Below are 27,953 nucleotides of genomic sequence, written 5' to 3'. Positions count from 1 at the left end.
CCTTACAGTGCCTAAGAACATGAGCTCTCAAGCCAGGCTGCTGGGAGTTAAAACCGCAGCTCTCTTACCTGCTGCTGTGCAATCTTAGGCAAGTTACTTCACCTCTCTGTTCCTTGGTTTTCTTGTTTGTAAAGTGGAACTAAAAGTATGTGCTTGAGAGGAGTGATTTGTCACATAAATGACATATTTCATACTAGGTGCCCCGTGTAGTGCCTGGTAAGTAGTGTAAGTACTGTAAGTACTAGTAAGTGGTAGCCACTGTTCTTGTTCCCTCTTCTCCCTTCTCCCCACGCTACTTCCCTTCTTCCTTCTTTCCTTCCTTCCTCCTTCCTTCCCTCCCTCCCTCGTTTCTTTCTTTCTTTCTTTCTTTCTTTCTTTCTTTCTTTCTTTCTTTCTTTCTTTCTTTCTTTTCCTTCCTTCCTTCCTTCCTTCCTTCCTTCCTTCCTTCCTTCCTTCCTTCCCTCCTTCCCTCCTTCCCTCTTTTCTTTTCTTTCTTTCTTTCTTTCTTTCTTTCTTTCTTTCTTTCTTTCTTCTCCTCCCCCTCCCCCTCCCCCGCCTCCTCCCCCTCCTCCCCCTCCTCCTCCTCCCCCCCTCCTCCTTCCCCCCTCCTCCCCCCCTCCTCCTCCCCCCTCCTCCTCCTCCTCCTCCTCCTCCTCCTCCTCCTTGCTGTCACTTTTAGTATTCTGATTAGGGTGATTTGTCAGCAAGTAACTGAATGCCTGATTATCAGGTTTAAATATCAGGAGTTTGCTTTTCTCACAAATCAAGAAGTTGCAAAGTGTAGAGAGTTGTAGCCATACAGCCATGTTGGGGTCGGGTCTGCTCCTCCTGGGTTTGTGCCGCAGTTCCTGCACCTGCACCCTGGTGTCCACCATAGTCCGGGATGGCGGTGCCTGTCGCTTTTACCAGGAAAACATTAATTTCAGAAGGTCCCCTACCCCAGCACACCTCACCGCCTTTCCCCTTGAGCGGGAGTAGGGTGTAGGCCCGTGCTCTGGCTGCGTGGGAGGGTGCAAGAAGGCAGACGTGGCTTTTTAGCCTCCACAGTAGCGGCCACGCTCTGCCAGCAAGGGCTCGGGCTGACAGACGACTTTTGGGAAGGCAGTTTACAGTGTCTTTCGCATTTATTAAACTGTATGGATTTGAACTTGACACTGGCTTCTTTAGCTGAAGTGCTGGTCAGAAGACTGTGAGAGGTCACATGTGCGTCTGCTCATAGAACCCCCACAGCTCTGCAGTCCTCCAGCGCTTGCTTAAGCAAACGTACCCTGAAATACACAAGGAAGTGCTTCGCTCATGACTCAGACTTTAATTAGTGGAAAGCATGCTGGGCAGTGAAATACCTTTTTCAAGATGTGGAGAAAGAACACAGGACTTTTAGCCACTAGGAAGGCGTATGAGAAAGAAGCAAGTGGTTGCCTGATGTTAAAGGAAAAATATTGATTGGGGTCATTTTTTGTGGTGGGCGGAGACTGCATTCATAGGGATCTGTACTGACGCTGTTAAGAAGGAAATGGTATAATCGAGAAACTGTCTCTGTTGAGGAGTGAAGTCAGTAAACGTGAGATAGAGTCCCAGCTTGCCCAGGGTTTTGGCAAGGTAGCTAGAATGTTGCACAAGACCCTAATTAGTAGTGATCTTGACTCTAGAAACCTTTCAAATATGAAGCAGCAGAAGAAACTGAATGGTATATAAAGAGAAAAAAGTCTTTGTGGCCTCACGTGAAAGCTGTGAATAGGGGCTTCGGGTTCCAGTAGTCTGATTTTTCAGCTCCCTAACCTATGCATTTAACTGGCTTTATGATAAAGGAGAAACAAAAGCCCACACACAAAAACAGGTTTAAAAAAAAAACAACACAGGACCCCACCCCCCTTCTGCAGAAAACAGCACTGTGCTCACCTCTGGTTCCTGTCTCTGTCCAGGGTGTGGTGTATTATTCACTGGACATTTTTGTAGGTGGGAAGATGAGCCACGTGGTCTCCCGCACGTATGTCACCTGGAATCGTCACGTGTTCCACTGCAAGAAGCAGAGTGGCAGTGGGCTCTCAGGAAGTTCCCTTAAGCTGATATGAATAGATGTGAAACAGGACAACCTATGCGGTGAATGGCAGAGGGTCTGAAGCACAGTAGCACACAGGGAAGGTCCCTTTCGTGAACGCGAGCCTGGGGTGTTCTGTTTGGATAAAATGAGGGACTGTAAATTATGGATTTGAAGGAAACTGGACTAGATGAATACATTATTGAACACAATATTGTGGAATCCTGTGTAAACATGACAGTGCTTGAGGTCTCTGTGTGTATCCAGTAGCCAGAGAAGAAGCCAAATACAAGTTAGGGTCAGAGCGGCCTGGTGAAGAAAGGGCCCAGCATCTCTGATGGACCTTGGCTGAGGCCTGGCCAGGCAACTGAAATGTGGAGGTGGGGCAGTACGACCTCTGCAGAGACTTTCTTTACTCTCAGGTAAAGACGTGTTGTGGATCTTCCCCCTTCACTGAACAAAAGTAAGATCTTTGAAATTCTGATGTGTGAGGGAAGCCCACATCTACCAAGTAGTTTTCCTCTTTGCGGAAGAGAAATGGGTTCAACTTTGTTCTTCTTCTTCTTTTTTTTTTTTTTTTTTAATGCTTTGCCTTCCAGTTATGCTTAAGCTGTTTTCATAAGCTCAGTTGGGAGAGGACCAGAAACTTGGACATCATGAATTAGGTTTCCAACGTAGCCACCTCTTTGACCCCCATCCAGACTTACCAGTAGGAAACTAAATCTGATTAGGGAGTTAGGGAGGCACAGAGCTCAAATATGTGACCCCCATGGTTACTGGCTTTACCAAAGGAAGCAGCCTTCCCCGTAAGGATTACGCTCCAGCAAGGGAGACGTGTGCCCGGAACTGCCCAGCCACACTCCTCTGTGGTCCCGGTGGGTGTTCTCGTGTTGGTGTCTGCCTGTGGTTTTATAGATGTAAGTCTTGAGGTGCAAACTGGGTGAGGAGAACATTGCATAGATGGCACGCCTCCTGAAGACGTCTCAGCCATTCATCTCATAGTCTCATGTCGCAATTAGAATCTCAGTTTGCAGACACGTAGACAGGACCACAAGACCAGCAGTCTTACTGGTAGATGGTGTTTAGGGGCTCCAGCCTTTACTTCTTTTGGTCATGTGGCATATCCACTGAATTGTCCCTTCACACTGAGAAGCTTTCATAGCAAATGTTATTAGACTTAACAGTTTTGTAGAACAAAGAAAGTGACTTGATTTTGCTACACATTAGCGCCCTAAGACGCTATTTAAAAAAAATGCTCTAGGGGGTGCCTGGGTGGCTCAGTCAGTTAAGCGTCCTACTCTCGACTTCGGCTGAGGTCATGTTCTTGCGATTCATTAGATCGAGCCCTGTGTCAGGCTCCGTGCTAGGCCTGGAGGCTGCTGGCATTCTCTCTCTCCCTGTCTCTCTGCCCTTTACCCTGCTCGCTCATGCTCTATCTCAAATAAATTAAAAAATACATTAAAAATTAAACAGATGATCTTGGGTGTGAGGATGATCCGGCTGCGACATCTGTCACCCCACTGATCCCCAGGGTTGGCCTGGCTGGCTCGGCGGGTGTGCGCTTCCTCCCTGTCCCACGTGCATTTCTCCCGGAGATGCACGCTGCGTTGTCAAAGAGGGTGACTGTTCCCGATAGAGGAGGCTGTTGTTTGGTCAGGGGCATACCTGTAGCTGTGCTCTCCTGCTGGGACCCCCACACAAACCCTCAAGGTCCATTTGTGGAAAGGAGGGTAGTCAGACTCCCAAGGCTCCACATGTCCCAAGGCACATCCAAATGACGTGCTGCGTGTGGCAATCTGCCTTCCTTTAAAACAGACAAGAGAGCTGCACTGTCCAGTATGGTAGCCAGTCACCATATGTGGCTACTGAAATTACTTAAGGCTTAGTAAGAAGACAATGTAAGAATAAATGAAAATTTCGTACAGTGGCCACATTTCACACGCTCCATAGCAACGTGCAGCTAGTGGCTACTGTACTGGACAGCACAGATACTCCTATCCATCACTGCAGAAAGTTCTGTTAGTGCTGGTCAAGGTTCACTTTCACAGTGAACCATAAATCTGATGACCTCATTTTCTCTATGACTTTGAGGGCCTCTATAATTTGATAATAGCCAAAAATAAAGTAACAACCAGCATTTGCATAGTTCTTTAGAATTTACATGGCTCTTTAACACAAGATGTCATTTCATCCTTAAATCAGTCCAATGAAGTCGATGGGGCTGGTGGTATTTATTGTCCTTTGATTGTGTTTGGGGAGTGAGTCGCTTATGTTGGGACTTCAGTTGAGGTCTGTGACGGTCCTTCAGCTCCTGACAATAATCACACACTGTTCCACAAACAAGGCACTTAGATTAATATCCTTGTACAATTTCACTCTCCATACATAGTTTTAGAAATAACATTTCTGGTAAACAAGTCTTATCGCAGTTACCTGGATAATTTTGTCATAAGTCTGGGTTGGAACTCAGAGGAAAATAGCACTTATCTACTATTCTTTTTGAATTTTTAAGGCAAATAATACACAACTAATCCCATTTTAATGGTATTTTACTTTATTACAAGCACAGACCTGATTCTTGGCTTGTGGACAAAACAAACGATTCTTGTGGAAAAGAAATATAAACATGAAAGAAAAAGTTATTAATGAAAACAGATTCAAGGTGTGCAGAGTGATCATCGGCATATTCTGGTTCAAGCTGAGCCTGTCTCCTCCGAGTTACTGTGGTGTAGATGGCAGAGCTTTGCAAATGGAGCGGGCTGCTCCCTCGGGTGATTTCCCGGGCAGAGAAGAGGGCCTGTCTGCCTTGGAGGAACCAGGAAAGAGTGTGTGCTGATTAATGCTCAGGGAGTAGAAATGATGAAGTAGAAAGGAAAAGTGGGGTAATATTTTCTGGAAATGAAAACAAAAATGAAGAGATGAGAAGTAAAAACCCAAGTTTGAGTTCTTATGTATGTTATGCATATATATGTATATACACGCATATATATCTACACACACATATGTGTGTGTATATGCTAAACCAGTGTCATTTTTGTTGAAGAAGAGAAACCCCCCCCCCCCTAAATATTTAAAAAGTTAACAATTCTAGGAAGTTTTTGTGCCTTTGTCTCCTAAATCAGGCCAAGCCCCTGTGCTAGGCTGCACCCCATCGTGAGCCCTGGTGTGGGTGGGAGGGATGGACGTGCACTGGCTGTGGGTGGCAGGAGGTGGGGCAGGCCAGAGGGCTGAGTGGCTCCCACGTTGGAAGCTCCCCACTCTCTCAGCATGTGGAGGGTAGTGGAATAATGTTTATGCAAATACATCTCATTATTCAAGCTCTCCTGTTAAAGCTGTATGTATCAGTTACCCTGCCTTCAGCTGCTTGCCTCTAGTTTTCAGCCACACTTTTACAAAGTCGCCATTCCGCTGAGCATCAGAATTCTCAGTTCTGTAGCCAGCTCCTGATTTGAATTCACAGAGAAGCATTTAATTCTCTTGGATTCTCCTGTCTACCCTCAACCTAGCTGGATGCCGTGTGTTCACGAATTTGGGTCCAGTGTGCATTTAAAGCATCAGACCAAACCGTCTGCTCTGATCTCACTAGAGTACGGTAGCCACCTTCAGTATTGTCCTTTCCAGAGTGTCAGGCTCTGTTCTAGACCTATCCCCTGGTGTTGTAATCCCAAATTGTATTTCTTTTTTTTTTTTTTTAATTTTTTTTTCCCAACGTTTATTTATTTTTGGGACGGAGAGAGACAGAGCATGAACGGGGGAGGGGCAGAGAGAGAGGGAGACACAGAATCGGAAACAGGCTCCAGGCTCCAAGCCATCAGCCCAGAGCCCGACGCGGGGCTCGAACTCACGGACCGCGAGATCATGACCTGGCTGAAGTCGGACGCTTAACCGACTGCGCCACCCAGGCGCCCCACAAATTGTATTTCTAAGATGGTGACTCGTGTTGGGGGGACGGGGGGGTCTGGAATGTAGTAGAGTGGTCAGAGAAGGTTGGGAAGTGAACACAGTGGGCCTGCCCCCCTTGCCCATTCATAGCCCACGTTATCCTATGAAAAGACTCTCACAGATTCTGTGCTATGTAGCTACTGTTGAACGTTGCCACCAAAGTCAACTCCAGGATGCCTTTTCCTTATGGAATACCAATTCGCAGCCTTCTTTTGGCCCTCTGATCAGGGGTTGCTCCCTTGGTGGCAGTGGGTTCAGACTTTTGGGGTGTTCAGCCCTTCAGAAAGCGTTGAGGGCTTCGAGCTTACCCTTCGGAGTCTAGGGTTTCCATCTCATAAACAAAAGACAAATTATGCTTGCACAAAAGTCCCGTGAAACCATGGCCAGGTTTGTTTCCATCATTGAGATATCTTAACCCAGTGAAATTAGATGTGCAGAATTCTTTCTCCACAAGATTTCCACATGGCAAGCCATCCTTTTCTGTGTATTTAGAACCTGGCTATATTTTTTAGGTAAGCATCTTTAGATTGACACTTCCACTTGTGCGCTATGGTGTAACTAAAACTCGTTTCCACCTTGTTCTAGCAGAAGCATTTTAGCCTCTTGTAAGGAGTATACGGTGACTCTGTTTCGTGCAGGAGCAATTAATTGCTGACTTGACCTGATGAATTAATCATGGTGATGGTTAACCAGAGTCCATTTATATTTGGAAAAGGTTTACGGTGATTGGTGTTAAATGCAATAATGGGAAAAGTGAAATGGAAATCAAGAATACTTAGAATCATTCAAGCTGATATTTGATATTGGATTTGATATTTATAGAACATGTGTAGTCACGCAGATCCATGTCACACACACCTGCCGAGGGGGAGATGTGTCAAGTAATTTTATTACTACTTCCGTTGCCCTGTTGGTGTTAGGAGGGCACCGTAAAGAAGGATACTCCTCCGTCCCTGTGTCCGTTGAAACCATCAGATGCCATCATATGATACGTAATGCCCCATGACTTGTCAGGCCCTAAGATTTGCATATAGATATTTTTCTGAGCCATTAATAATAAATGGGCTTTTATAAACAAATTACTGCTTACCAGGTGACGTGTCTATTTTGTTTCTAAAAATGTCATGAATAAGTGGGTGGTCATTCCCATATTTTAAGAGAATCCTAGCAAGTTTCCTGTCTGGCAGGTCAGTCACCCAATTTTATTTTTTAATTTTTTTTAATGTTTTATTTTATATTTGAGAGAGAGAAGCAGAGAGGGAGCAGGGGAGGTGCAGAGAGAGAGACAGAATCAAAAGCAGGCTCCAGGCTCCAGGCTTTCAGTGCAGAGCCCAATGTGGGGCTCGAACCCGTGAGCAGTGAGATTGTGACCTGAGCTGCAGTTGGACACCCAACCGACCGAGCCATGCAGGCGCAGCCACTTTTTTTTTTTTTTTAATTTTTTTTTTATGTTTTCGTCACCCAATTTTTTTATGTTTTCGTCACCTTCTGCATTCCCTGGGAAGTAGAAAGATGCCAAGGAATTAGAATAAAAGAGGTGAAACCCAGGGAAATGTGTCCATGACTATTTGGCTTAATTGAATTAGCGTCTTTAATTAAGGGCCTTCTGCTGCCTGCCTTTGACACTGAACTGTGATGGATGCTGATAGGCTCTCCCTAGGACGTCTGGCAATGATTTCTCTGCTGTTGATGATTCCTGGGGCGGTGGGAGTGGCCGTGGAGAAAATTGAGGAGAGGCTGGAATGGTAGTCCTCAGGACTGCAGCCAAGACTCTTCCCTTCTTGTTTACGTGCGAAGTGGAAAAGACCTGAGTGAGTCTGCCTCTTAACTCAGCCTTCCCTCAGGCTCAGTGGGCACAGCTGGGGAGCTTGGGTGGCCTTCATTTGGTCTTTTCATTTCTGTGTGTATTTGCTTTGGAAAAGGTAGAAAAATGGGCCTGCTGCTCTCCTCTGTCTAGGTAAATAATTCCAGATACTTGGGCTTCCGATAGCATCTTAATGTTGGAGGGGAGTGCGAAGGCTGGACTACAGCTCCTGGAGGAGGCGTGTGCCGCCATCTTGAAGCTGAGGCTGAGGCGCACCAGGCCTCTATCCTTACACAGTCCACGGCACCGGGCGGTTGTTACGATCCCTGATTCGGAGGAGGGCTGGGGAATTAAGCAGGAGGCCCAGAGCAGATGCAGGGAAGAGTTGCTCTGGGCTTGCTGTTAGCTGTAGGCCTCGGGGTCCCCTGGAGATGTCATTCCAAATGCAGGTTCCTGGGCCGAGCCCCACTCTGGCCAGAAGGAGAGCTCCAGGGCAGAGTCCGGGAACCGTGTGAGGCTCCCGGTAGTGCCATTTGAGATGGATGTTCAACCATGCCACATTCTTAGACTGTTTCTCAATTACCTTGATTTCAAAACCATGTTGAAAAAATAGCTTCATCTCCGTATAAATTGCCATTGATAGAAATAATCTTTTTTTTTTTTTTTTTTTTACTCCTCAAGTACATGAGCAACGTGGACTCGTGGTGTAAAGCCTGTGGAGAGGTGGACCTTCCCTCGGAGCTGCACGACCTGGAGGATGCCATTCACCACCATCAGGGGGTATATGAGCACATCACTCTTGCTTATTCTGAGGTGAGCGGGCTCTTCCACTTCCAACTGCAGAGTGACAGTTTCATGTCCCAGTACCAAAAGCTGGGAAAAAACCCCGAAGCTTGGTCAAGCCTAGAAAAAGCTCATAGGTCTCGTGTTAAACTGCAGTCTCGCCGGGACCTTTGACCTGTGTGTGCTAGGGGGGTGGGGTGGGGGGCCCCTGTGAAGCAGGGTGGTCGGCAGCGAGCGCACTTCTTGGGCCCGTGGCGTGTGTGGGTCTCCCGGAGGTGCTTGTGTTTCCACGTGCCGGAGAAAGCGCGATTCCAGCTCTCTGGTCTGCACGTACTTAGCAAATAGAGGTTTCCATGTGCTATTAATTTAATTTTCCTGTATGAACTTTCTAGAAAGGAGCGAAACCTGATACCAATGCACGTTCTGGATCAAAAAGCACACACTGTTTGAAGCTACTGGCTGTTTTCGAAATCTAAGCATAGCATTCTCTTTATTATTTTAAGGTCCATTATTTATGTACTATCTCCCCGTCTTTATTTTCTGCCCCCTTCATCTGGGCCAGGTTTTTTTGTGAGGATTTTATGTAATCATTTACTTAATGTTCACAACTCTGGGGCATGCGTCCTTATTGGCTGTGCTGTTACTGACAAGGATGCTGAGGCCCAGAGATCAGGTGACTTGTGCCAGGTCAGCAGCTGTAGGGGGCAGAGCAGCTCCTTGTCCCAGCCACCGTTCTGCTGCCCCTGTGTTGTCTCACGTGGGAGGCGCCGTAAGTGTGGAGAGCTTGAGGTGTGGTGCCCTCTTGGGCGAGTCGTGGTCTTCGGGCCTGTCACACCAGTCTGCCTTTCCTACACTGGATGAATTCCTGGAGGGAAGCGGGGTTGCGTGCCTGCGTTCAGCAAGCTTTGCCCCGTCTTCTTCATCATGAGCATCTACGTCACATGTGCTGAGATGAAGGATCCCCGGGACACTGGAGTCAGCCAGGCTGCAGAGCCCCCGGCGGGGTCGGGGGGGGGGGGTGCAGGGCACAGGGTGGACACCTCTTCCTGGATCAGAACTCCACCACCTTGTCACAGTCCTAGGGAAGAAAGGGGCCGTTCACTTTTCAGCGCGGCACTCCCTGCTTCACCCCGCAGGTGCTACTGTCCTGTCCTTGGGCCGTTCTCCTGAGCCCTTAGTGTCCTTGGCTGCATTGAACAGACGCGTGATGCCTGTGTTATTTACCTCAGGATGTTGTGGAGGTTGAGATCTACACATTTGTTTCTCTACCTTTTTGTCCCATGAGATCCCCCGCCACCTTTCTTTTAGCACTATTTTATTTTGTCCATGGAGTTTTGAAAAAGTCGATTCTGTATTCTTCTTAATTTTGCACCCAGTGCATTTGAGCTAATATGGTTATCTAATTTATTAGCAGCTATATAAATACTAGCAGTAGCCTTTTTAATAGTAAAAGTGAAAATTGAACAAATCTAATTTTTTCATCACACGGGTTCATGAGGATTCTGTGAGTTCCAGAAAACATTAACTTCTTTCTCCCTGGTGTACCGTCTCTAGGCATTGTCTGATTTTCACCTGTAACACAGAAAGTGGGCGGCTCTGTTGCCGCCGTGTGACTGGGCCTTAGCTCATCCGCTTACTCATGACTTTCTCAGGAGCTGCTTTCTGACTGCTGTGGTAGCTTCCAGAGCCGCGGGGGGCAGGGCGAATAGCTCGCTCACCAGGCGATCGGCTGCAGTGGGACTACAGCCCTTGCCTACACGACTTCCCTCAGAGTCGGCTTGACCTGACTGCTGTCTTGCTCTCGCCTCGCTGGCCGTTCAGTCTGCCTGTTGCCCTTGGCACTTCCAGCAAAGTACATAATTCTCTCACCACTTCCATCTATAAAAATTGGGCATCTTGACATGGGGACTTATGTTTACCTATTGGTGCGGTTTTATTAGGTTTTATGTTGGTACTAAAAGTTTTAAAAAGTTGGATGGCAAGTTTTAAATAGTTAAAAAGATTGAGGGCTTAAACCACAATTTTTAGCATGAAAGCCTGTGTGCAACTACGCTGTAAACTCAAGGAAACAGTAACTTCACAGTGAAATCAACACAAAAGACTTTCAATAGAACAGAATAAACTTTTATTTTTGCCTTCTTAATTAAAGTCTGAAATGGTTTCAGGCTACAGAAAAGTGTTAGAATCCTATAAAGAGCTCCCACATTCCTTTAACCCAGATTTCCTAGTTTTTAACATTTGACCACATTTGCTGTGTAGCCCCCTGCCCCCACCTCTCTGTGCAGACAGTAAATCAGCTGTGATACAAGACACCGTCCTACCCAGAGACCTGTTGGTATTTCCCACGTTCCCACTACCTCTGGTCCAGGACGCTGTGCAGCAACACAAGTTAGTTTCGTGAACACCTCTCATTGGTTTCCGTCAGTCACAGTGGAACTTTCTTTAGTCTTGGTGACAGTGTTAGAGAATGTGGCCCCTTCGTTCTCTAGGATGAGCCTCAACCTCTTGCCCATCCTTCTAGTTTTCCTCCTGTGCTGACAAAAGCCGAGTGTCACGGCAGGGTCACAGGATGCTGACCCCTCCTGCTGTTGGTGATGTTATAACCTTGACCACTCGGTGAGGTTGGTGTCTGCAAGGTTTCTCCAGTGAAAAGTCAGGATTAAAAAATACTTGTTTTTGAGAAGCATATTGTGGGAGACACACATCTGTGTTTCTCATGAGACTTTTCATGGCCTTGTCATCCGCTGGTGACTCTTGCCCCTGTCACCTCCCACTGTGATGGCTGTCTGATGGCCGGTATTCCTTCTGTATTTATTAGGTGATCTACTGTGAGAAAGAACTTTCTTTCTTCCCTATGTGTCTATTTATTATTCCAGTATGAATTTATGATATCTTATATTCAGCAGGTTATAATCTGATACTCTATTTTGATGCTTAAATTGTCCACATTTAGCCAGCAGGAGCCCCTTTATGTGTGTGATTTTTTTTGTTTTTGTTTTTATTTATTTTATTTTATTTTATTTTATTTTATTTTATTTTATCTTATTTTATTTTATTTATTGTTATTTTTTTTCATGTTGTTATTAACTGAGCACTCCCTTACTTTCTGGTGTAATGTTCCCAGTCTCCTTTTGTACTTTCCCGCCTCATCCCGGGATCCGCCATCCCACCGAGGAGTGCCAGTTACTTGTGTGGTGTGGTATTTAGAAACCAAGATGGGGGCACTCAAGAGTGCTTGCTTGCTTGTGGGGTGTCTGTGCTTCGAGGCCCTCCCTTTGCAGCTGTGGACCCATCCCCCCATGCTTGCTCCCACGGTCCACACACCCCTCAAACTGTTGGTCTGTCGCCCTGGGCCCATGTCCGTTTTAAAGGCCCACGTGTTCGTACTGGTGCTTCTCTTTCTAATCCAACCCATCAGGCTTCTTTCTAGCCTGTACCTTTGTGTGTTTGTAAACTCCTTCTCAGACAAGATACCTGGCTCCTGTTGCCCTTAGATCTATTAACTTTTTGTTCAGTTAGTGTATTTTCTCAGTCTGCTCAGTCTCCCAGCCAGTTTGTCTGGCTTCTCTGTGTGCTTCTCCCCCTCCCACCCAGAAAGCCTGGCAGGGGACCCCTGCATGGGTGTGCCCAGCCTGCACTGCCTCAGACCCTGGGCACCATTTTCTCCATGGCTGGAGGGGAGGGGGGGGGAGGGGGGGAGGGGAGGAGGGGGGAGGGGAGGAGAAGGAAGATGGGAAGGGAAGGAATGCCTTTTTTTTTTTTTTTTTTTTACCATAATTTATGGTCAAATTGGTTTCCATACAACACCCAGTGCTCATCCCAACAAATGCCCTCCTCAATGCCCATCACCGACTTTCCCCTCCCTTCCACCCCCCATCAATCTTCAGTTTGTTCTCAGTATTTAAGAGTCTCTTATGGTTTGCTTCTCTCTCTCTCTCTTTCTGTAACTTTTTACCCCCTTCCCCTCCCCCATGGTTTTCCGTTAAGTTTCTCAAGATCCACATATGACTGAAACTATGGTATCTGTCTTTCTCTGACTGACTTATTTCACTTAGCATTATTTTGGGAGCAAGCAGAAGCGAGGGAGGGGCAGAGAGAGAGGGAGAGAGAAAACCCCAAGCAGGCTCCGCATTGTCAGTGCACAGCCCGATGCAGGGCTCAGACCCACAGATAATGAGAACATGACCTGAGCTGAAGCCGGTCGCTCAACTGACTGAGCTACCCAGGTGCCCCGGGAAGGGATGCTTTTGATTTTTTTTTTTTTTTTTTAAGTTTATTTATCTTGAGAGAGAAAGAGTGGAGGTGGGGGGCAGAGAGAGAGAGGGAGAGAATCTGAAGCAAGCTCCACCCTTTAAGCGCTGGGCCTGATGTGGAGCTCGAACTCAAGAACTGTGAGATCATGACCTGAACCGAAACCAAGAGGCAGATGCTTAACCAGCTGAGCCACCCAGGCTCCCCAGAATGCTTTTGATTCTAAAGGGATTCTTCCTTTCCTAAATGAGTGGCTTTCTAACTCAAGTGTGCTGGTTGAAGTATAGCTTCTCATACCCCACCTCTAGAGAGTGTGAATCTCCATCCATATTTAATGGCTTTCCTTACTGACCCAGTGACTCTGATGCAGAGGCTTCACCGACCACACGCCGGGAGCCGGCCCTTGCCCTGTTTAAAGAGTTGCGGGTCCGCCCAGCAGGCACTCCTCCCGGGGATGTACGTGAACCCCCGCCTTGGTGCCGGGTCCTTGAGGAGTTGGGGACGTGAGAACAGGACTCCTCCTTTGTCTCTTCCTTTCACTTTTCCTCCTCCCTCACATAGTCTTTTTTTCAAACAGTGTCCGCAGCTTCTAGTCTCTGATGTCACAAGCTTGCTGCGGGAAATCTTCCCAGCACTTTTTTTTCCAAGACACGAACTTGCTTTTCAGTGTTTTAATGAGACCTGTCCCGTGGCATTTCTGTTTGTGATTTCGCTGCAGGAGCAGTGTGCATGTGCCTCATGAACATGCGCTGGTTTCAGCTTGCCGGGTTCGGGGCGAATCTTGTGTGTGGTAGTTGATCACAGCAGAGTGAAGCAATCTAAACATCTGGGGTACGCTGGAGTTTTAGAAACAGCATATACAATCCTCATTTTTCACATCTCGTGTTTAAGCAAGTAAACTCATCAACCACTTTCCCCACAAACTAAAATCATACAGATGACTTTTATCTCTGCATGCCCGTGCCATCACGCAAACCTCAACACTGTTTGAGTTGTGACATGAGAGTGTGGAGTGAGTGCCCGTGCATGTGCCGAAGGTCTTTGCCGCAGCCATGGGCAGGGATTCCTCGAGCAGGAGGAAGGGAAACGGCCCGTGGGCTTTGCGCCGATCAGCTGTGACTTCAGGATTTCGCTTCCGCATCAGCGTCCCAGGTTAGCAGATGTGCTGGCTTCAGCGGGGCCTCCTGGAAATGACTGGTTTGCTGCCTGTGAAGCTGGTCGACCTCCTTTTTTAAGGCACCATATACGTGGGTGACGGCATGATTAGTGTTAACAGCGTGTGAGAAAACACAGAACAGTCCGATGAGTCACCTTGATAGTAAACGTACTAAAACCCCGCGTCTGTGCCGCGTGTGGAAGCACGGCGATCTTGCTGTGTGGAAACTTTGGCGAGGGGGTTGTCGCAAAGCCTCGTCAGGGTATCGCGGCACCGCTGTTGGTACGCAGGGTGGTGGAGTCAGCACTTGGCACCGCGTCAGAGGTGACAGACCTCACGGCAGTCCCTGCTGACCCCCAGACTTGAAGCCTTGCAAGGGCTTGAAACAGAGGAGTGGAAACTGTCAGGCTCGAGGGGAAGCTGCGGGACGTCCGTGTTCTGTGCACAGATCTGACTCCACTAGCTGGGCTGCTCCAGTGGTTTCCTGTTTTTAGCTTTCTTTTTAACGTTTATTTATTTATTTTGAGAGCGAGAGAGCTCACGAGAGCGAGCTGGAGAGGGGCAGAGAGAGAGAATCCCAAGCAGGCTTCGAGCTGTCAGCACGGAGCCCAGTGCGGCTGGAACCCCCGAACTGTGAGATCGTGGCCAGAGCCCAAGTCAAGAGTCGGACGCTTAACAGACTGAGCCACCCAGGCGCCCCTCCTGTTTTCATCTTACTTTGGTGTTTCCTTCCTGATAATCCCATGTAGACATATCACAGAATCAAACATGGTTAGAATGACCTAGTTTTGAGTAAGAAACCTAAAAGTTGAAAGAACTAGAAACCTGCTCTTAGAGGAATATCCTAAGAACTTTGTCTGGAGAAGGACCAGCATCAGAAGGGAACCAAGTAATCTGAAGGCAAGAATGTTGCCCTTTATCAGGTGGCCTTCCTGACCCCTGGGAAAATGCCACTGCCAGTACAGGACCTTCAGAAAGCCATTGGCCTCTGTTCTTGGTAGTGTGGCCATCCCAAGACAGGTGTAACCTCCTGACTCAGAAAGGAAGTGTTCCTGTTTGCTCGAGGGACATCAGCCACAGCTACATGACACGCTGACCCATGGTCGCTCTTTCCTGTTTCATCAGAACTTTGATTTCAGAACCATTTCTGCCAGAGTTGGAGAGGAAAGTGGTGGCTGTGAAGCTGTTCCCAGGCTTAGCATGGAGGTGTGCTCCGGGCTGGCCACGGCAGGCCAGGCCCTGCAAAGCCAATCAAAACAACTCGTGTTGCTTTGAGTTGATGCAAATGGTGCAGCTTGTTTCATGAAAGTTTTGAAGAAGGACCTCCCCTTCTTCGTGACCTGCTAAGTGTAGTCCTTTCTGATCATGCCTTTATATATTGTGTATTTTGCTTAATTGGGCTATTCCTGGGGAACAACAGTTCCTAGCACTTCTTTCTAGATCTACAATCCCACATTTGGACCTATTGACATATTGTAGGTCATAGGTGGTCTTTGAGTGGTGGTGGTTTTTGCAACCATAAGCAATAATCAGTAGGTACTGTTCCCTTTCCTTAGATCAGAACAGTATTCTTACTCTGGGCACGTGAAGAAGATTCCGCTGGTGACCCTTTGCTCTAATCTGATTCATGGGAAATCAGAGCTCCAAGTATCAGAGATAAGAATAGGCTGGTCTCTGTGAGATTTGGTGGAAACTTTTTTAGGGTGGCACACAGAAATCCAGATCTTACCAGTCTTAGAAATCTAATGTGTAGTTTGATTAAAAGTAAATATCCAAGAACCAGACCATTATTCTAGATTTTAAACAGTTAAGACTTTTCATTTTTCTTACCTCATTTAGTTATTAGAGCATATTAGTTCATACACTTAAGGCACATTACTATATCTTCTGCTACCCGTCAAATCCCTGAGTGCTGTATTCCAAGAAAAAGAGCAGAACCTGAAAAAAAAATGAGCCAGTTTGATTTGTTCAAAAATCTACAGGAGAGAAATCCTGCGTTTTGATAATAAAGGTTGATTTTCTTTTTTGTAGGTGTTATCCCTTTGTGGGATGGGGTTTGTGTGAAAGCTAGAAAAACCTTTTTTTTTTTTTTAATTTTTTTTTTAACGTTTATTTATCTTTGAGACAGAGCATGAACAGGGGAGGGGCAGAGAGAGAGGGAAACACAGAATCTGAAACAGGCTCCAGGCTCTGAGCTGTCAGCACAGAGCCCGACGCGGGGCTCGAACTCACGGACCGTGAGACCATGACCTGAGCCGAAGTCGGACGCTTAACCGACCAAGCCACCCAGGCGCCCCTAGAAGAACCTTTTTAAAATAAAACATATAGCACATTGACTCACCCAGTTCTGTGTAGGAAGTCTGGAACTGTACGACATACCGTGAGTGTAGTTGCTTGTTTCAGTCCTTAAACCATGTAGGAATTTTTGGGCAGCAGTATAGTCTTCAGTGTGTTGTTACTTCTCTTCTGGTTATTCTGTACCATTTACAAGCCTTTATTTCTATGCAGTAGAATAGCAGCTTCATAAAATTCCGGCGTATTTTTCCCTACGTAATACTACCGTACTCATGACGACAGACATTTTGCCAGAAGTCACTGAAATAGAGATGGAGTCCTTTATGTGCTTGAATAATGTCTTTTAAATTGAAAAATGAATAAACGCTCCACTGAAATGAAATAGAATTGTCTCTGGAAGGTGTGTCGGAGGAATGCTACGTAGAGCTTGTGTTGGACTGGAGCGCTCTCTGGTCTTGGTGGGGATAAGAGGTGTTTTCTTGCCTAGAAGCTTTCTGCCGCTTCTGTCTCCACCACTGGCTGGGCCAGCAGTGGCCCTGACGCAGACACTTTAATCCCTGCTTAGGGATTCCCAGAAGGCAGAGTTTTGCGTAATAAGCAGTCTTCTGTTAAGGTATTTGTGTGTTCCTGTTTTGGGTATGTACTCCTCCGTCTCCCACCACCCCTCCATCCTGAGGAAGCCCAGTAATACCTGCTCTGGACCTCTGGTAAACATCACAAAGACACTGAGGAAACCCGATTCTTTGGAATATTCTTGCTCAGATGATTTATTTATTCACAGTAGTGGAATATTAATGGTGTCACACGAATGTCTGTGGACACTTGGTGAAGGCTGAGAATCCATTTGTCATTTTGTATTTCTGGTGTATGATCCAGAACAACAGCTTAAGATAAGAAGTTTGCTTTCTGCCACTGTAGAAGTCCCAGGACTGGCATTCCAAGGCTGGTGTAGTAGCTCTGTTGGTACGAGATCTCTAGATCCTTTTGTCTTTTTCTTTTGCCTCTCTTAGCAGGTGGGCTGCTGTCCTTAAGCCTCCCTCAAGGTTAGTAATAGGTGCTGCAGCTCCAGCCATCTCCACCAAGTTCTTGGCAGCAGGGAGGAAAAAGAGGCAAACAAGAATGAGCACACTCCACCTCCTAAATATCTTTCTTTCCTCGAAGCCCCCTCAACGGTTTTTACTTCTGTATATTAGCCACTCCTATTTGTAGGCAAGGCTGGGAAGTGCAGTGTTATAGCTGGGGTTTGGCCATTCCTGACTATTGGGGATTGGCTGTCAAGGAGGGGCCATTGGACTTCGAGGAGGCAGCTATCAGTTTCTGCCATGCCGCTGATATAGATCTTTCTAAAACATGTCATACCAGATCTTATGCTCTGTATGTTTCTTGACTTATGTTTATTATAAGGGGTAAAACTTAGAGGAAATACGTATAAGGAATTCTTGCTGGCCTCTGTAGAATGTGAAATGTGACTTTTGAGGTACTGATTTTCAGTCCTAAGAGAAGCTGCACCCCCAAAGATTAGCAAAACATCTTCTGATGCCAGCTGGAATAAAATGTGTGAATAATCTATCTTCAAATAAGATTTATGTGTGTGTGTTATATAAATCACATATATGCGGGGCACCTGGGTGGCGCAGTCAGTTAAGCGTCCGACTTCAGCCAGGTCACGATCTCGCGGTCCGTGAGTTCGAGCCCCGCATCAGGCTCTGGGCTGATGGCTCAGAGCCTGGAGCCTGTTTCCGATTCTGTGTCTCCCTCTCTCTCTGCCCCTCCCCCGTTCATGCTCTGTCTCTCTCTGTCCCAAAAATAAATGTTGAAAAAAAAAAATTAAATCACATATATGCTACAATATCAATTAGAGACAAAGGTAATTTGTAATAAAATGTCTTTTAGTCTATAAATGCCTAAGTACATGCACAATAGAAGAAGAAACTAGATATTCAGATTGTTATCTATGCTGGCCATAGATAAAAAACTGTTGTGAATATAGCAAATGCAGACTGGACTCATGTTATACTGGTAACTACACTATTGGCATTATCGCGCTATACCTTTGGAATGGTAAGTGGCTTTTATAAAGTTACAAAGAAAACCAAGCACTGCCTATTAATGTGATTTGCTTTGATTAACATGGTAATTGCATTCCTGGAAAAATCAGTGTATGTTAGAGTGGTCCAAAAAAGAAGAAGGAGAAGGAGGAGGAGGGGGAGCGAGAGGAGGAGGAGGAAGAGGAGAAGAAAGAAGAAAGAAGAAGGAGGAGAAGAAAGAACCTTCATGAGTATATGTTAAATGGAGCCTAGCCCCGATAATGAGTGGGACAGGTCTTCATTTAGAGGTGACATCCTGCCTCTCTGGATCCTTCACAATGAGTCCCTTCCTCGAAATCCATCATGGTGCCTCCCTCTCCAAAGACATTGTATCAAAAATGTCCATGCAAGTTTTAGTGACTCCTGGGGCTGGGGACAAAGGCCTGTTTTTAGAAGACTTACATTACCAGTTTTTGTTTTTACATGTGCCTGATACTAAGTGGTTTAGTTGGTTCTTTTTTACCTGTCATCTTTGGTTATGTCTCATTGACTGGTTTCTGCTGAAGTTTTGCTATCTTGATACGTTAGATCAGTTTCACTCTATGAAGGCTGACAACCGGCCTTCATGAGGAATAGTCAGCACCTCCAACCGAGGTCTCAAAATCAGGTCTTAGAAATCAAACACGTTTCCATTCCAGCACAACTTGTAAGCGGATGAAAGGAAATTCATAGGCCTCATGCTGGCCACCTGTTCTGGGTGGCCAGGAGCTTCCTGTGTGGGTCTGTCCCATCTACCTCCTCCTTTGAACCCTGCTTGTATCTGTTAACAAAGCTCTGGTCTGCTGCTTCTCCTAGTAGAAACCATTGAGGCTTTCAGATTCAGAAGTATCTGAGCAGAGAGACCATGCTGATGAGGACATACATGAAAAACCCCCTGAATCACAGCCTCGTTACTTCGTGTGCCGCGTGTCCTTCTTATTGTCTGATCTCATATTTTTTCTACCACATCTGACATAGTCATTCATAAGTCTTAAGAACCACTTAAATTTGAAAAATACATAGTGCTTTTCTTTCCACATTCCACTTTTATCTTTGCTTATTTCCTTGGTTTGTCTGAATGCTTTCGCTTAATTGTAATTTGGTAGTTAGCTGCCATAATATAGAAATAAGATTGAAATCCCTTTTAAAAATAGCATTTTAATTAAAATATCTTTTAAGCTCATGAATCAAATAAAAACAGCATTTTAAAAGTTTTATTCTGGGGGCACCTGGGTGGCTCAGTCAGTTGGGCGTCTGACTTCGGCTCAGGTCATGATCTCGCGGTCCGTGAGTTCGAGCCCCGCGTCGGGCTCTGTGCTGATAGCTCAGAGCCTGGAGCCTGTTTCAGATTCTGTGTCTCCCTCTCTCTCTGACCTTCCCCATTCATGCTCTGTCTCTCTCTGTCTCAAAAATGAATAAACGTTAAAAAAATAAAAGTTTTATTCTGTGAAGTAAAATTGCTATCCATCTACGTCAGAAAGTTTAAGTACATATTTTTTGCCAAGGGCTAGATTATGGATAAATCTTTTTAACTGAAGTTTCAAGATTCTGTGTTAAAACTTTGCTCGACTGTGATTAATTCTAACATAACCTCTCAAGGGAAAATTACTACTTTAAAATTTTAATTTCGAGATAACCCAGCAATGCAATTTACATCAACTGACTTATACCATTTAAGGCAAAATACTATGTTTATTCATCAAGAATGGCATCTCCTAGAATGTTGTACGAAAATGACCATTCTTTTATGTTAAGTCCGTGTTCTACCACGTTTGGTCCTGCAGCATCATCGTTGCAGGACTGATGGATTTACTTTAAATTTTATTTTGTTCTGTACAAAACATGCCAGTGAGTAACACGACAGTCTACCTTTGCGTGTGAGTGTACGCGAGGGTGTCCATACCCGCACCCGGGACGGGGCTGGGCTCGCGGCCTGGGGAAAGCCGCGAACCTCGGATAATCGCCCGTGTGTTTCGTGGGCAGGTGAGCCAGGACGGCAAGTCGCTCCTCGACAAGCTCCAGCGGCCGCTGACTCCCGGCAGCTCCGACTCCCTGACGGCCTCCGCCAACTACTCCAAGGCGGTGCACCACGTCCTCGACGTCATCCACGAGGTGCTGCACCACCAGCGGCAGCTCGAAAACATCTGGCAGCACCGCAAGGTCCGGCTGCACCAGCGGCTGCAGCTCTGTGTCTTCCAGCAGGACGTGCAGCAGGTCAGTTTCAGGTCGTGCTCTTCCGCGTGGGGGGACACGTGGGGGAGTCCCCGCGAGTGCACGTCCTACTGGGCGTGTCCGTGCTGACAGAGTGCCGAGCCGCTACAGACGGGAGGTGGAAGGAAACGGGTGCACACGCGCGTGCGCACACACGCACACCGCCGCTTTCCTCTCCACGAGCGGCCGTGGTTTTGAGAAGGCTCGCTCGGGCTTCTGCCAGCCACCGTCTGACGTCCGCAGAACGTGCGAGGTGGGGCGGGGCCTCGGCTGGAGACTCCCACGGGTGTTCTCGAAACAGGTCATTTCCAGTTTCTTTTATTTGTGAGAATAATGCCGGTGGCGCTTACACCCGGATGCCGGCACGGTTGAGGATTTGTCCGCTCCCTGATGACCTAGGCAGAAAGCTAACGGTGCCTCTCTTCCCGCTTGGTAGATGGTGCGCTCCAAGGTACACAGTATGTGCTCAATAAATAGTTGTCTAGTTGAGGGAAAGTGGAGTTTTAGGACTGTTAATTTCTAAGCAGTTTTCACCTTTTTTGTTGTTATTGTTACAAAAATAACAGTAAGTCTAGTCCCCACACTGGTTGTGCCCTTGTTGTGGAGTAAAGAGGATCGTGCTGCTTCCAGGGTTTTGAGGGTTAAAGCTGTGGTAGCATATAAAATATGATACAGCTTTAGAGATGAACAAGATAAACGCTGTGTCCTTGCCCTAAAACCGAGGGAAGCCAGGGTGTGGATGAGGTGTGGACACGGGGGGTGAGGACTTCGGAGGCACGCGAGGAAGCCTGTGGCATTCAGCGGAGTTGGTGTGATGCCACAGCGATGGGTCTGGAGCAAAACCTCCCTTTCTTCCCTGGGCCCCCGCGAGCGTTGCTCAGACACGTACAGGCTCAGCTTTCACTCTTCCCAAGCGTCGTCCGAAGGCCAGTGGGCTGAGGTTGTGGAAAGTCGTGCTGTGTTCTCATGAACACGTAGTTTCTCCATGTTTTATTGACCATCGTTCTTCATGTCATGTGAGTCTGGTGAGTTCAGAATACTTTCAATTGCTCTATAATTGAAAATTTTCACATACAGCGCTTTGATTCCACTTATGGGTTTTGAGTTCCCTGAAGATTGCATATACCAAGTCTCAGAAACGATCACTTTCATGTTATTCATGCTTCTTGCCAGTGTTATTTTAATCAAAGAGGATAATTGCCAGGGAAAGAATTTAGAGCAAGGAGTGAATAGGGAGGAGTCAGTGTCAGGGACTTATTTGTGCGAACTGAGGTGCTGTGGTCAAAGCATAAATATTAGCTTCTCCTAATTGTTTAAAAACATTCACCTACCGTGAAATGTTAATAGTTTAAATGTAATCATTAAAGGATTTTCCCCACTCACCTCTCTGTCCCTTGGATCAGGTATTCGTTACCCATCCATGGACCAACGTACCTTCCCTGAAGCAGCCCCAGGGGCTCTCCCTCCCGCGTCATCCCCAGCTCTGGTGGCTCCGTGGGGCACCAGGCACCTGAGAATAGGCCCCTGGACGGTTTATGGTGGGGGATTTGGGAGGCCCCTTTGGGAAGAGGCTGAGGAGTGTAGCCATCTGATTCGGCACCAGGTACCTGATGCCCTTGAATCTGAAAACAGCAAACATTAAATCTTCTATGTAGAAAGGTAATTATGATAATTATGAGACCAGTTCTTTAAGCTAGATTTTTTTTCTCCAGCGTCAGTAGATTGGGTTGGATGTCAGCAGGGGAAAGTGTTTTGCAATACACATAAGGCATATGTGGTCCTATTAGCATTCCATAGAAAATAGATAATTGCTCTTTAAGGGAAACGTTCTTTTGATAAAATGATCTGGAATGGTCTGGACTTGTTATGCAAACAGGAAATTGCTGTGTAGGCTTGACTTGTGGAGCACCAGTAGAGTTGATAAGATTAAGCAAAGCAAGCACTTTGACCTGGAAGGAGTTGTGTGATGTCAGAACCAGAAACGTGTTTCTGAAATTCCAGCAGTTACAACACGTGGACATTGTTGCTATATTGAGCAAACAGTAGGAGAGGTAAGCTGAGAATACATGGGAAAAAAATAGTAGTCCTCTAGAAGGCGTTGTCAGCGGAAGGTAAATGTGTAAAGATGAAAAACAAAATCCGTAAAAGCATAAGCCAGTTAGATACCACAAGTGGTTTTTGCCTGGTTGTTTTGAGTGATGAAAAAGCATCTGTAAATACTGCTGAGAGATAAAAAGAGCAGCTAACCGCACAATAGGTGTGGAATGATGCTATCTTTTTATGGAAACAATCCTCTAAAACAGCCCTCTGAAAGAGTTTGGAAAATATTTGAAACAGAAACCAGACTGTCAACAGCGTGTTCTCAAGGAAGGGCAGGGGGACAGTGGGCATGGGGAGTTTGGTCTTTAAAACATGAATAATTTTGGGTTAGTGGCTAGCTGTTTTTGTAATAAGCCAAGGGAATTGGGTAATTCCTGTATGGAAGGTGTTTCAGGTACTCAGGCGCCGAGGTGTGGGGAGGTGAAGCTACCGTAGCCTGGCCCCCACCACTTGTCCAGTCGGAATGGAGGAGAGGGCTGGGGTGAGGTCAGATGCACATGCTAGCTGCTGACAGGGAGAAACCTTTGTCATTATTAACCTAAAAATAAAAGAAGGGGCACCTGGGTGGCTCAGTCGGTTGAGCGTCTGGCTCTTGATTTTGGCTCAGGTCACGATCCCAGGGTATCCAGCCTCACATCAGGCCCCACATCACTGAGTGGGGAGCCTGCTTAAGGTGTTCTCTCTCTCTCTCTCTCTCTCTCTCTCTCTCTCTCTCTTTCCCTTTCCCACTGCCCCTGTCCCCCACTCACGCTCTCTCAATCTCTCTCTCTAAAAATTAAATGAAAAATGAAATCAGTACTCGGCCACATTTCACGATGATGAAGTAACACATGTATTCTGTCGCCTCACGTTTCCCATTAGAGTGACCCTCAGGATGGTTGGTTGATGGATGGTTGTGTTACTGCTGACCAGTGTTCTTAAGGGTCGGGTACGCTTTAGTTTGCTCTAAACAAGGTCGTTTTTGCTGTGTTTGTTCAAATGGGATGTTGCTTGTGGAAGGATGTGGTGTGCTCTCAGCCCCCCTTGTCCTGCTCACTGTCACCCCGCCTGGCTTTTGGATTGGTGCCATTTAGCGACTCCAACAAGTTGGATGAGGTGAATGGGCCCAGAACTTTCCTGAAGCAGGCTGTCCTCCCCAAAGAGGCCCCTGAGGTGGAGACATCTCCTGAAAAACTGCCTGCCCCCGTCCACGTGGTCAGTAGCCCTTTCTGTGTGTGAGCATTACCCCCTCTGAGTTATTTCTTGGAAGAATTCCCTGCAGGTTGATGTGGGGCCATTAGTGAATATTCTGAGAAAACGATGAAGCAAATCTAGTCTCTTCTGGATTCTTGTCATCCACATTTCATTCTTCTTTTCAAAATCTCTTAATCTAACATGTGACACTCAGAGATACAGAGGTAACTGTTGGATGGGTTGAAGCTCCTTTTCTTGAGGAATCGTAGTCCAGTGAGAGCCGACCATTTGGTAGCCTGATAGATCATATCATAGCATGCTCAGATTTAGTGTCGTGTGTCTGGTCATCGTCAGGTGTAATTTTGCTAAGGCGTAAATGTGAGTCCTGCCTACGAAAGTGTTAGCTGGAGTGGGGAGTAAATGCAGCTAGCCACCCTCATGCATGTTATCTGCCTGCCTTGCACTTGCATTTTAAGGGTGAATGTCTATGCTTTAATGATTCGTGCAGATGTGGGGGTTCCAGGGAGCTTTGTCCATGTCTGTCTCAAACGTCAAGGGTCTGGCATAGAGGGAAGATGAAGAGTCCTGTAATAGAGATGCGAGTAACCGTTGCCTGGGTACCATGACAGTCTTCACGGGAGAGGTGGGGTTTGAGCTGATCCTTGAAGGATGGGTTAGAAAGTCCGTAGGCCAAGGGTTGGGCAGCGGGAACTGCAGTGAGATCAGAGATGTAGAAGGGCCTGACCTGTGCAGAGAGCAGCCGGGTGTGGGTGGAGTGGAGCGGTGTGGAGGTGTGAGAAGGGGCAGGTGCTGGAAAGGTGACCTCATGATGACAGCTTGGGACTTGTTTCTGTAAGCTGTGGGACACCAGTGAAGGGATACAGTGGACCTTGGCTGACTGCTGTAAATTGATGCCAGGGCCTGAAGTGACTTGTGAGTGGCCGTGAGGCTTACGCGAGGGACACCTGTGTGTCTTTCCCCTCTTACTGCTCACAGCCACCTGTTGAGCTAATGCTCTCCCCACTTCCCTGAGTTCACAGCAGGAAGGGCCCATGTGCTGTGCACTTGAACTTGATGCTGTGGGCAGTGGGGGGTGGATGACATGATCCTGCATGTGTTAGAAACATCGGCCTGGTTGCAGTGTGGTGAGCAAGTTGGAGGGAACGAGACTCCAGTTGAGGGACAGGGTAGGTCCTATTGTGGACATCCAAGCAAGTCACGGAGAACTCCCAGCGAGCAGAAGTGTAAAGTCCATGGGCCAGCGATCTGCATTTTATTCACTGGTGTTTCCTAAGTGTCTGGGATACAGTTTGGTATTTGTTGAATGAGTGGGCAGATGAAGAAACTTAAGGAATTACCCAGTTTTGCTAATTAAAGATTCTTTGGGGTTAAAAGTTTGTTCATTTATTCTGGAACGGGTGAGGATTGGCCTTATATGGGAACCAAGTGATCTAACCAGGAGATCTGCTTGAAGGAGCAGGAGCTTTGCTTGATAGTGAGAACTTGGGAGTGGCTGAGGAAGTACATGGGAATTCTGCTAATGTGGTGAGGTCTCTAGTAAAGATTTTGGCCACTTGAATGCAAAATGGGGATCTTGAATGCAGCAAGGTGGGGAAATCAGGACATGCCATAAAAACAAAGAAAGAGGTTTCAGGTCTGCAGAGAAGCTATTTTACTGGTTTGCCTTGGGTCTTTGGCTGCTATCCTTCTGCCAGTAGAAGCCATCTTATTGTGAAGCTTGACTTAGGAGTTCTTGGTTGGCATCACCTACGGTGGACCTAGCTTTTAAGTGAAGGTTTCTGAACCTCATTGTCCTTTGCTCATTAATTTAAGTCAGGAGTTTCGGTTTTTCTCGTCCCATTCACCAGAATCATTGTATAGCCCCAGCTATTTAATATTCTCCTCTGTTTATGTTCCCACGCTCCCAGTTTTGATTGTGGCTCCTGATAAGCACGGTTAGAGGATTGCCATCTTTTCTGAGAGTTTCTCCATTGGAATTAGGGAGTACTGGAGGGTAAGTGTTTGGTTAGGGATCGGGAGCCAGCTGGGGCCAGATAGAACCTGATGCTGATCTTCCTGGTGGGTTTAAAGCCAGCTTTCATTACCTTTTGTCATGGTGAACCCTGGAGAGACTTGACCTTGAGAGGAATCTTAGTAAGCAAGCTTGGAAAGAGCTTGAAAGCTCAATGGTGGGAGTTAAAAGGTGGGGAATGGGTGGATCTCTTTCCCCAAAGCAGATATAATACAAGACTCCAGGAGCCCAGGGGCCTGGGGCAAATCGGAAGTGAGGAGGGAGCAGAGGTCATCAAGCCCTTGAGGACTCATGCACTCAGGAGCAGGCAGAGCCAGGAAACCCTAGGTGCCTTGAGACTTCCTTTTATCCAGTGCCAGCCACATTGCCAGGGTCCCAGAGGGGAAAGTGCCCAGGGATTAGCTGGACAGGGTCTGTTGCATGCATGCAAATGTGTGTATGTTTGTGCATTTTATAGTTCAATAACTAGGCATAAGTTATTAAGCTATACATAATTACTTTAGTGTCAGAGATTAAGATCTGGACATAGGAAGATTTGGGTGGGGGGGATAACTTTGGACTATTTTATATTCATTTCCAAAGAATGGGCAAGATAAAAGGATTAGCCGGTGTTGACAGACTGATGGTTTGGTTGGACTTTGATGGGAATATCCAAAGCGAGACTATTTATATGAATAATAACCTACCTACCACCTTCCTTCCTCCTTCCTTTCCTTCCTCAGCTTGTTTCCTTTAAGAGATTTCATGTACTTATGTAATTAAAAGTAGGGTAATAACCATGAGAATTGGTGATTTATATATTTTTAGAAGATAGATGGGTTGGTAGATGACATAAAAGTTTAAAATTCTGTCCACTCCTTTTTTTAAAAAATTTTTTTTTAAATTTTAATTCCGGTATAGTTAACAGTGTCATGTTAGTTTCAGGTATACAATATAGTCATTAAACAATTCTATACATTACCTAGCGCTCATCGTGCTAAGTGCACTCCTTAATCCCCTTCACCTGTTTCACCCATCCCCCCCAACCCCTGGGGTCAGGTAACCATCAGTTTGTTCTCTATAGTTAAGAGTCTGTTTCTTGGTTTCTCTCTCCCTCCTCCCCTCCCCCCCCTTTCCCTCTGCTCATTTGTTTTGTTTCTTTAATTCCATGTATGAGTGAAATCATATGGTACTTGTCTTTCTCTGACTTTCTTTGCTTACCATTTTACTCTGTAGCTGTATCCATCTTGTGGCAAATGGCAAGATTTCATTCTTTCTTATGGTTGGATAATATTCCATTGTATATGCCACCTCTTCTTTGTTTATCAATGGACACTTGGCTGCTTCCATAGTTTGGCTATTATAAATAATGCTGCAATAAACATAGGGGTGTATATATCCCTTTGAATTAGTGTTTTTGTATTGTTAAATAACCCAGTACTGCAATTACTGGATCGTAGGGTAGTCCCATTTTTAACTTTTTGAGGAACCTCCATACTCTTTTCCACAGTAGCTGCACCAGTTTGCATTCCCACCAGTAGTGCAAGAGAGTTCCTTTTTCTCCACATCTTTGCCAACACTTACTTTTTATTTTAGCCATTCTGACCTGTGTGAGGTCATATCTCATTGTAGTTTTGATTTGCATTTCCCTGATGATGCGTGACGTTGAGTATCTTTTCATGTGTCTGTCAGCCATCTGTATGTCTGTTCATATCTTTTGCCCATTTCTAGTTGGATTATTTGGTTTTTGGGTGTTGAATTGTCTAAGTTCTCTATATATTTTGGATACTGACCCTTTATTGGGTATGACATTTGCAAATATCTTCTCATTCCATAGGTTGCCTTTTAGTGCTGCTGATTGTTTCCTTCACTGAGCACAAGCTTTTTATTTTGGTGCGGTCCCAATAGTTTATTTTTGCTTTTATTTCCCTTGCCTCGGGAGATATAGCTAGAAGAATGTTGCCGTGGCCAGTGTTAAAGACATTACTGCCTATGTTGTCTTCTGGGATTTTTATGGTTTCAGGTCTCACACTTAACTCTTTCATCCCCACCACACCCTTTGTGGGCCCTTCTCCATTGATTTCACCCATGTTCCCTTGTAGCCAAGGAAGTGTACATGGAGC

General features: G+C 46.2%; 1 protein-coding gene across 7 annotated transcripts in view; it reads left to right on the top strand.

Annotated features, from left to right (window-relative positions):
- The window catches only part of TRIO (trio Rho guanine nucleotide exchange factor), a 365,052-nt gene that overhangs the window by 148,819 nt on the left and 188,280 nt on the right, over positions 1–27,953 (top strand). For all 7 annotated transcript variants that reach the window (XR_006702484.1, XM_045441785.1, XM_045441792.1 and 4 more), the window contains exons 8-9: positions 8,466–8,597; positions 20,319–20,549. Coding sequence is in view for 6 of the 7 variants with exons in the window: in XM_045441785.1 (XP_045297741.1) it covers positions 8,466–8,597; positions 20,319–20,549 (363 nt within the window). In the remaining variant the exon portion in view is untranslated. The remainder of the gene's footprint in view (positions 1–8,465; positions 8,598–20,318; positions 20,550–27,953) is intronic.

Source organism: Leopardus geoffroyi, chromosome A1, assembly GCF_018350155.1.
Source record: "Leopardus geoffroyi isolate Oge1 chromosome A1, O.geoffroyi_Oge1_pat1.0, whole genome shotgun sequence".
Taxonomy (NCBI): Eukaryota; Metazoa; Chordata; class Mammalia; order Carnivora; family Felidae; genus Leopardus; species Leopardus geoffroyi.
Note: the sequence above shows the minus strand (reverse complement) of the source record. Positions and strands in the feature narration are given on the sequence as shown.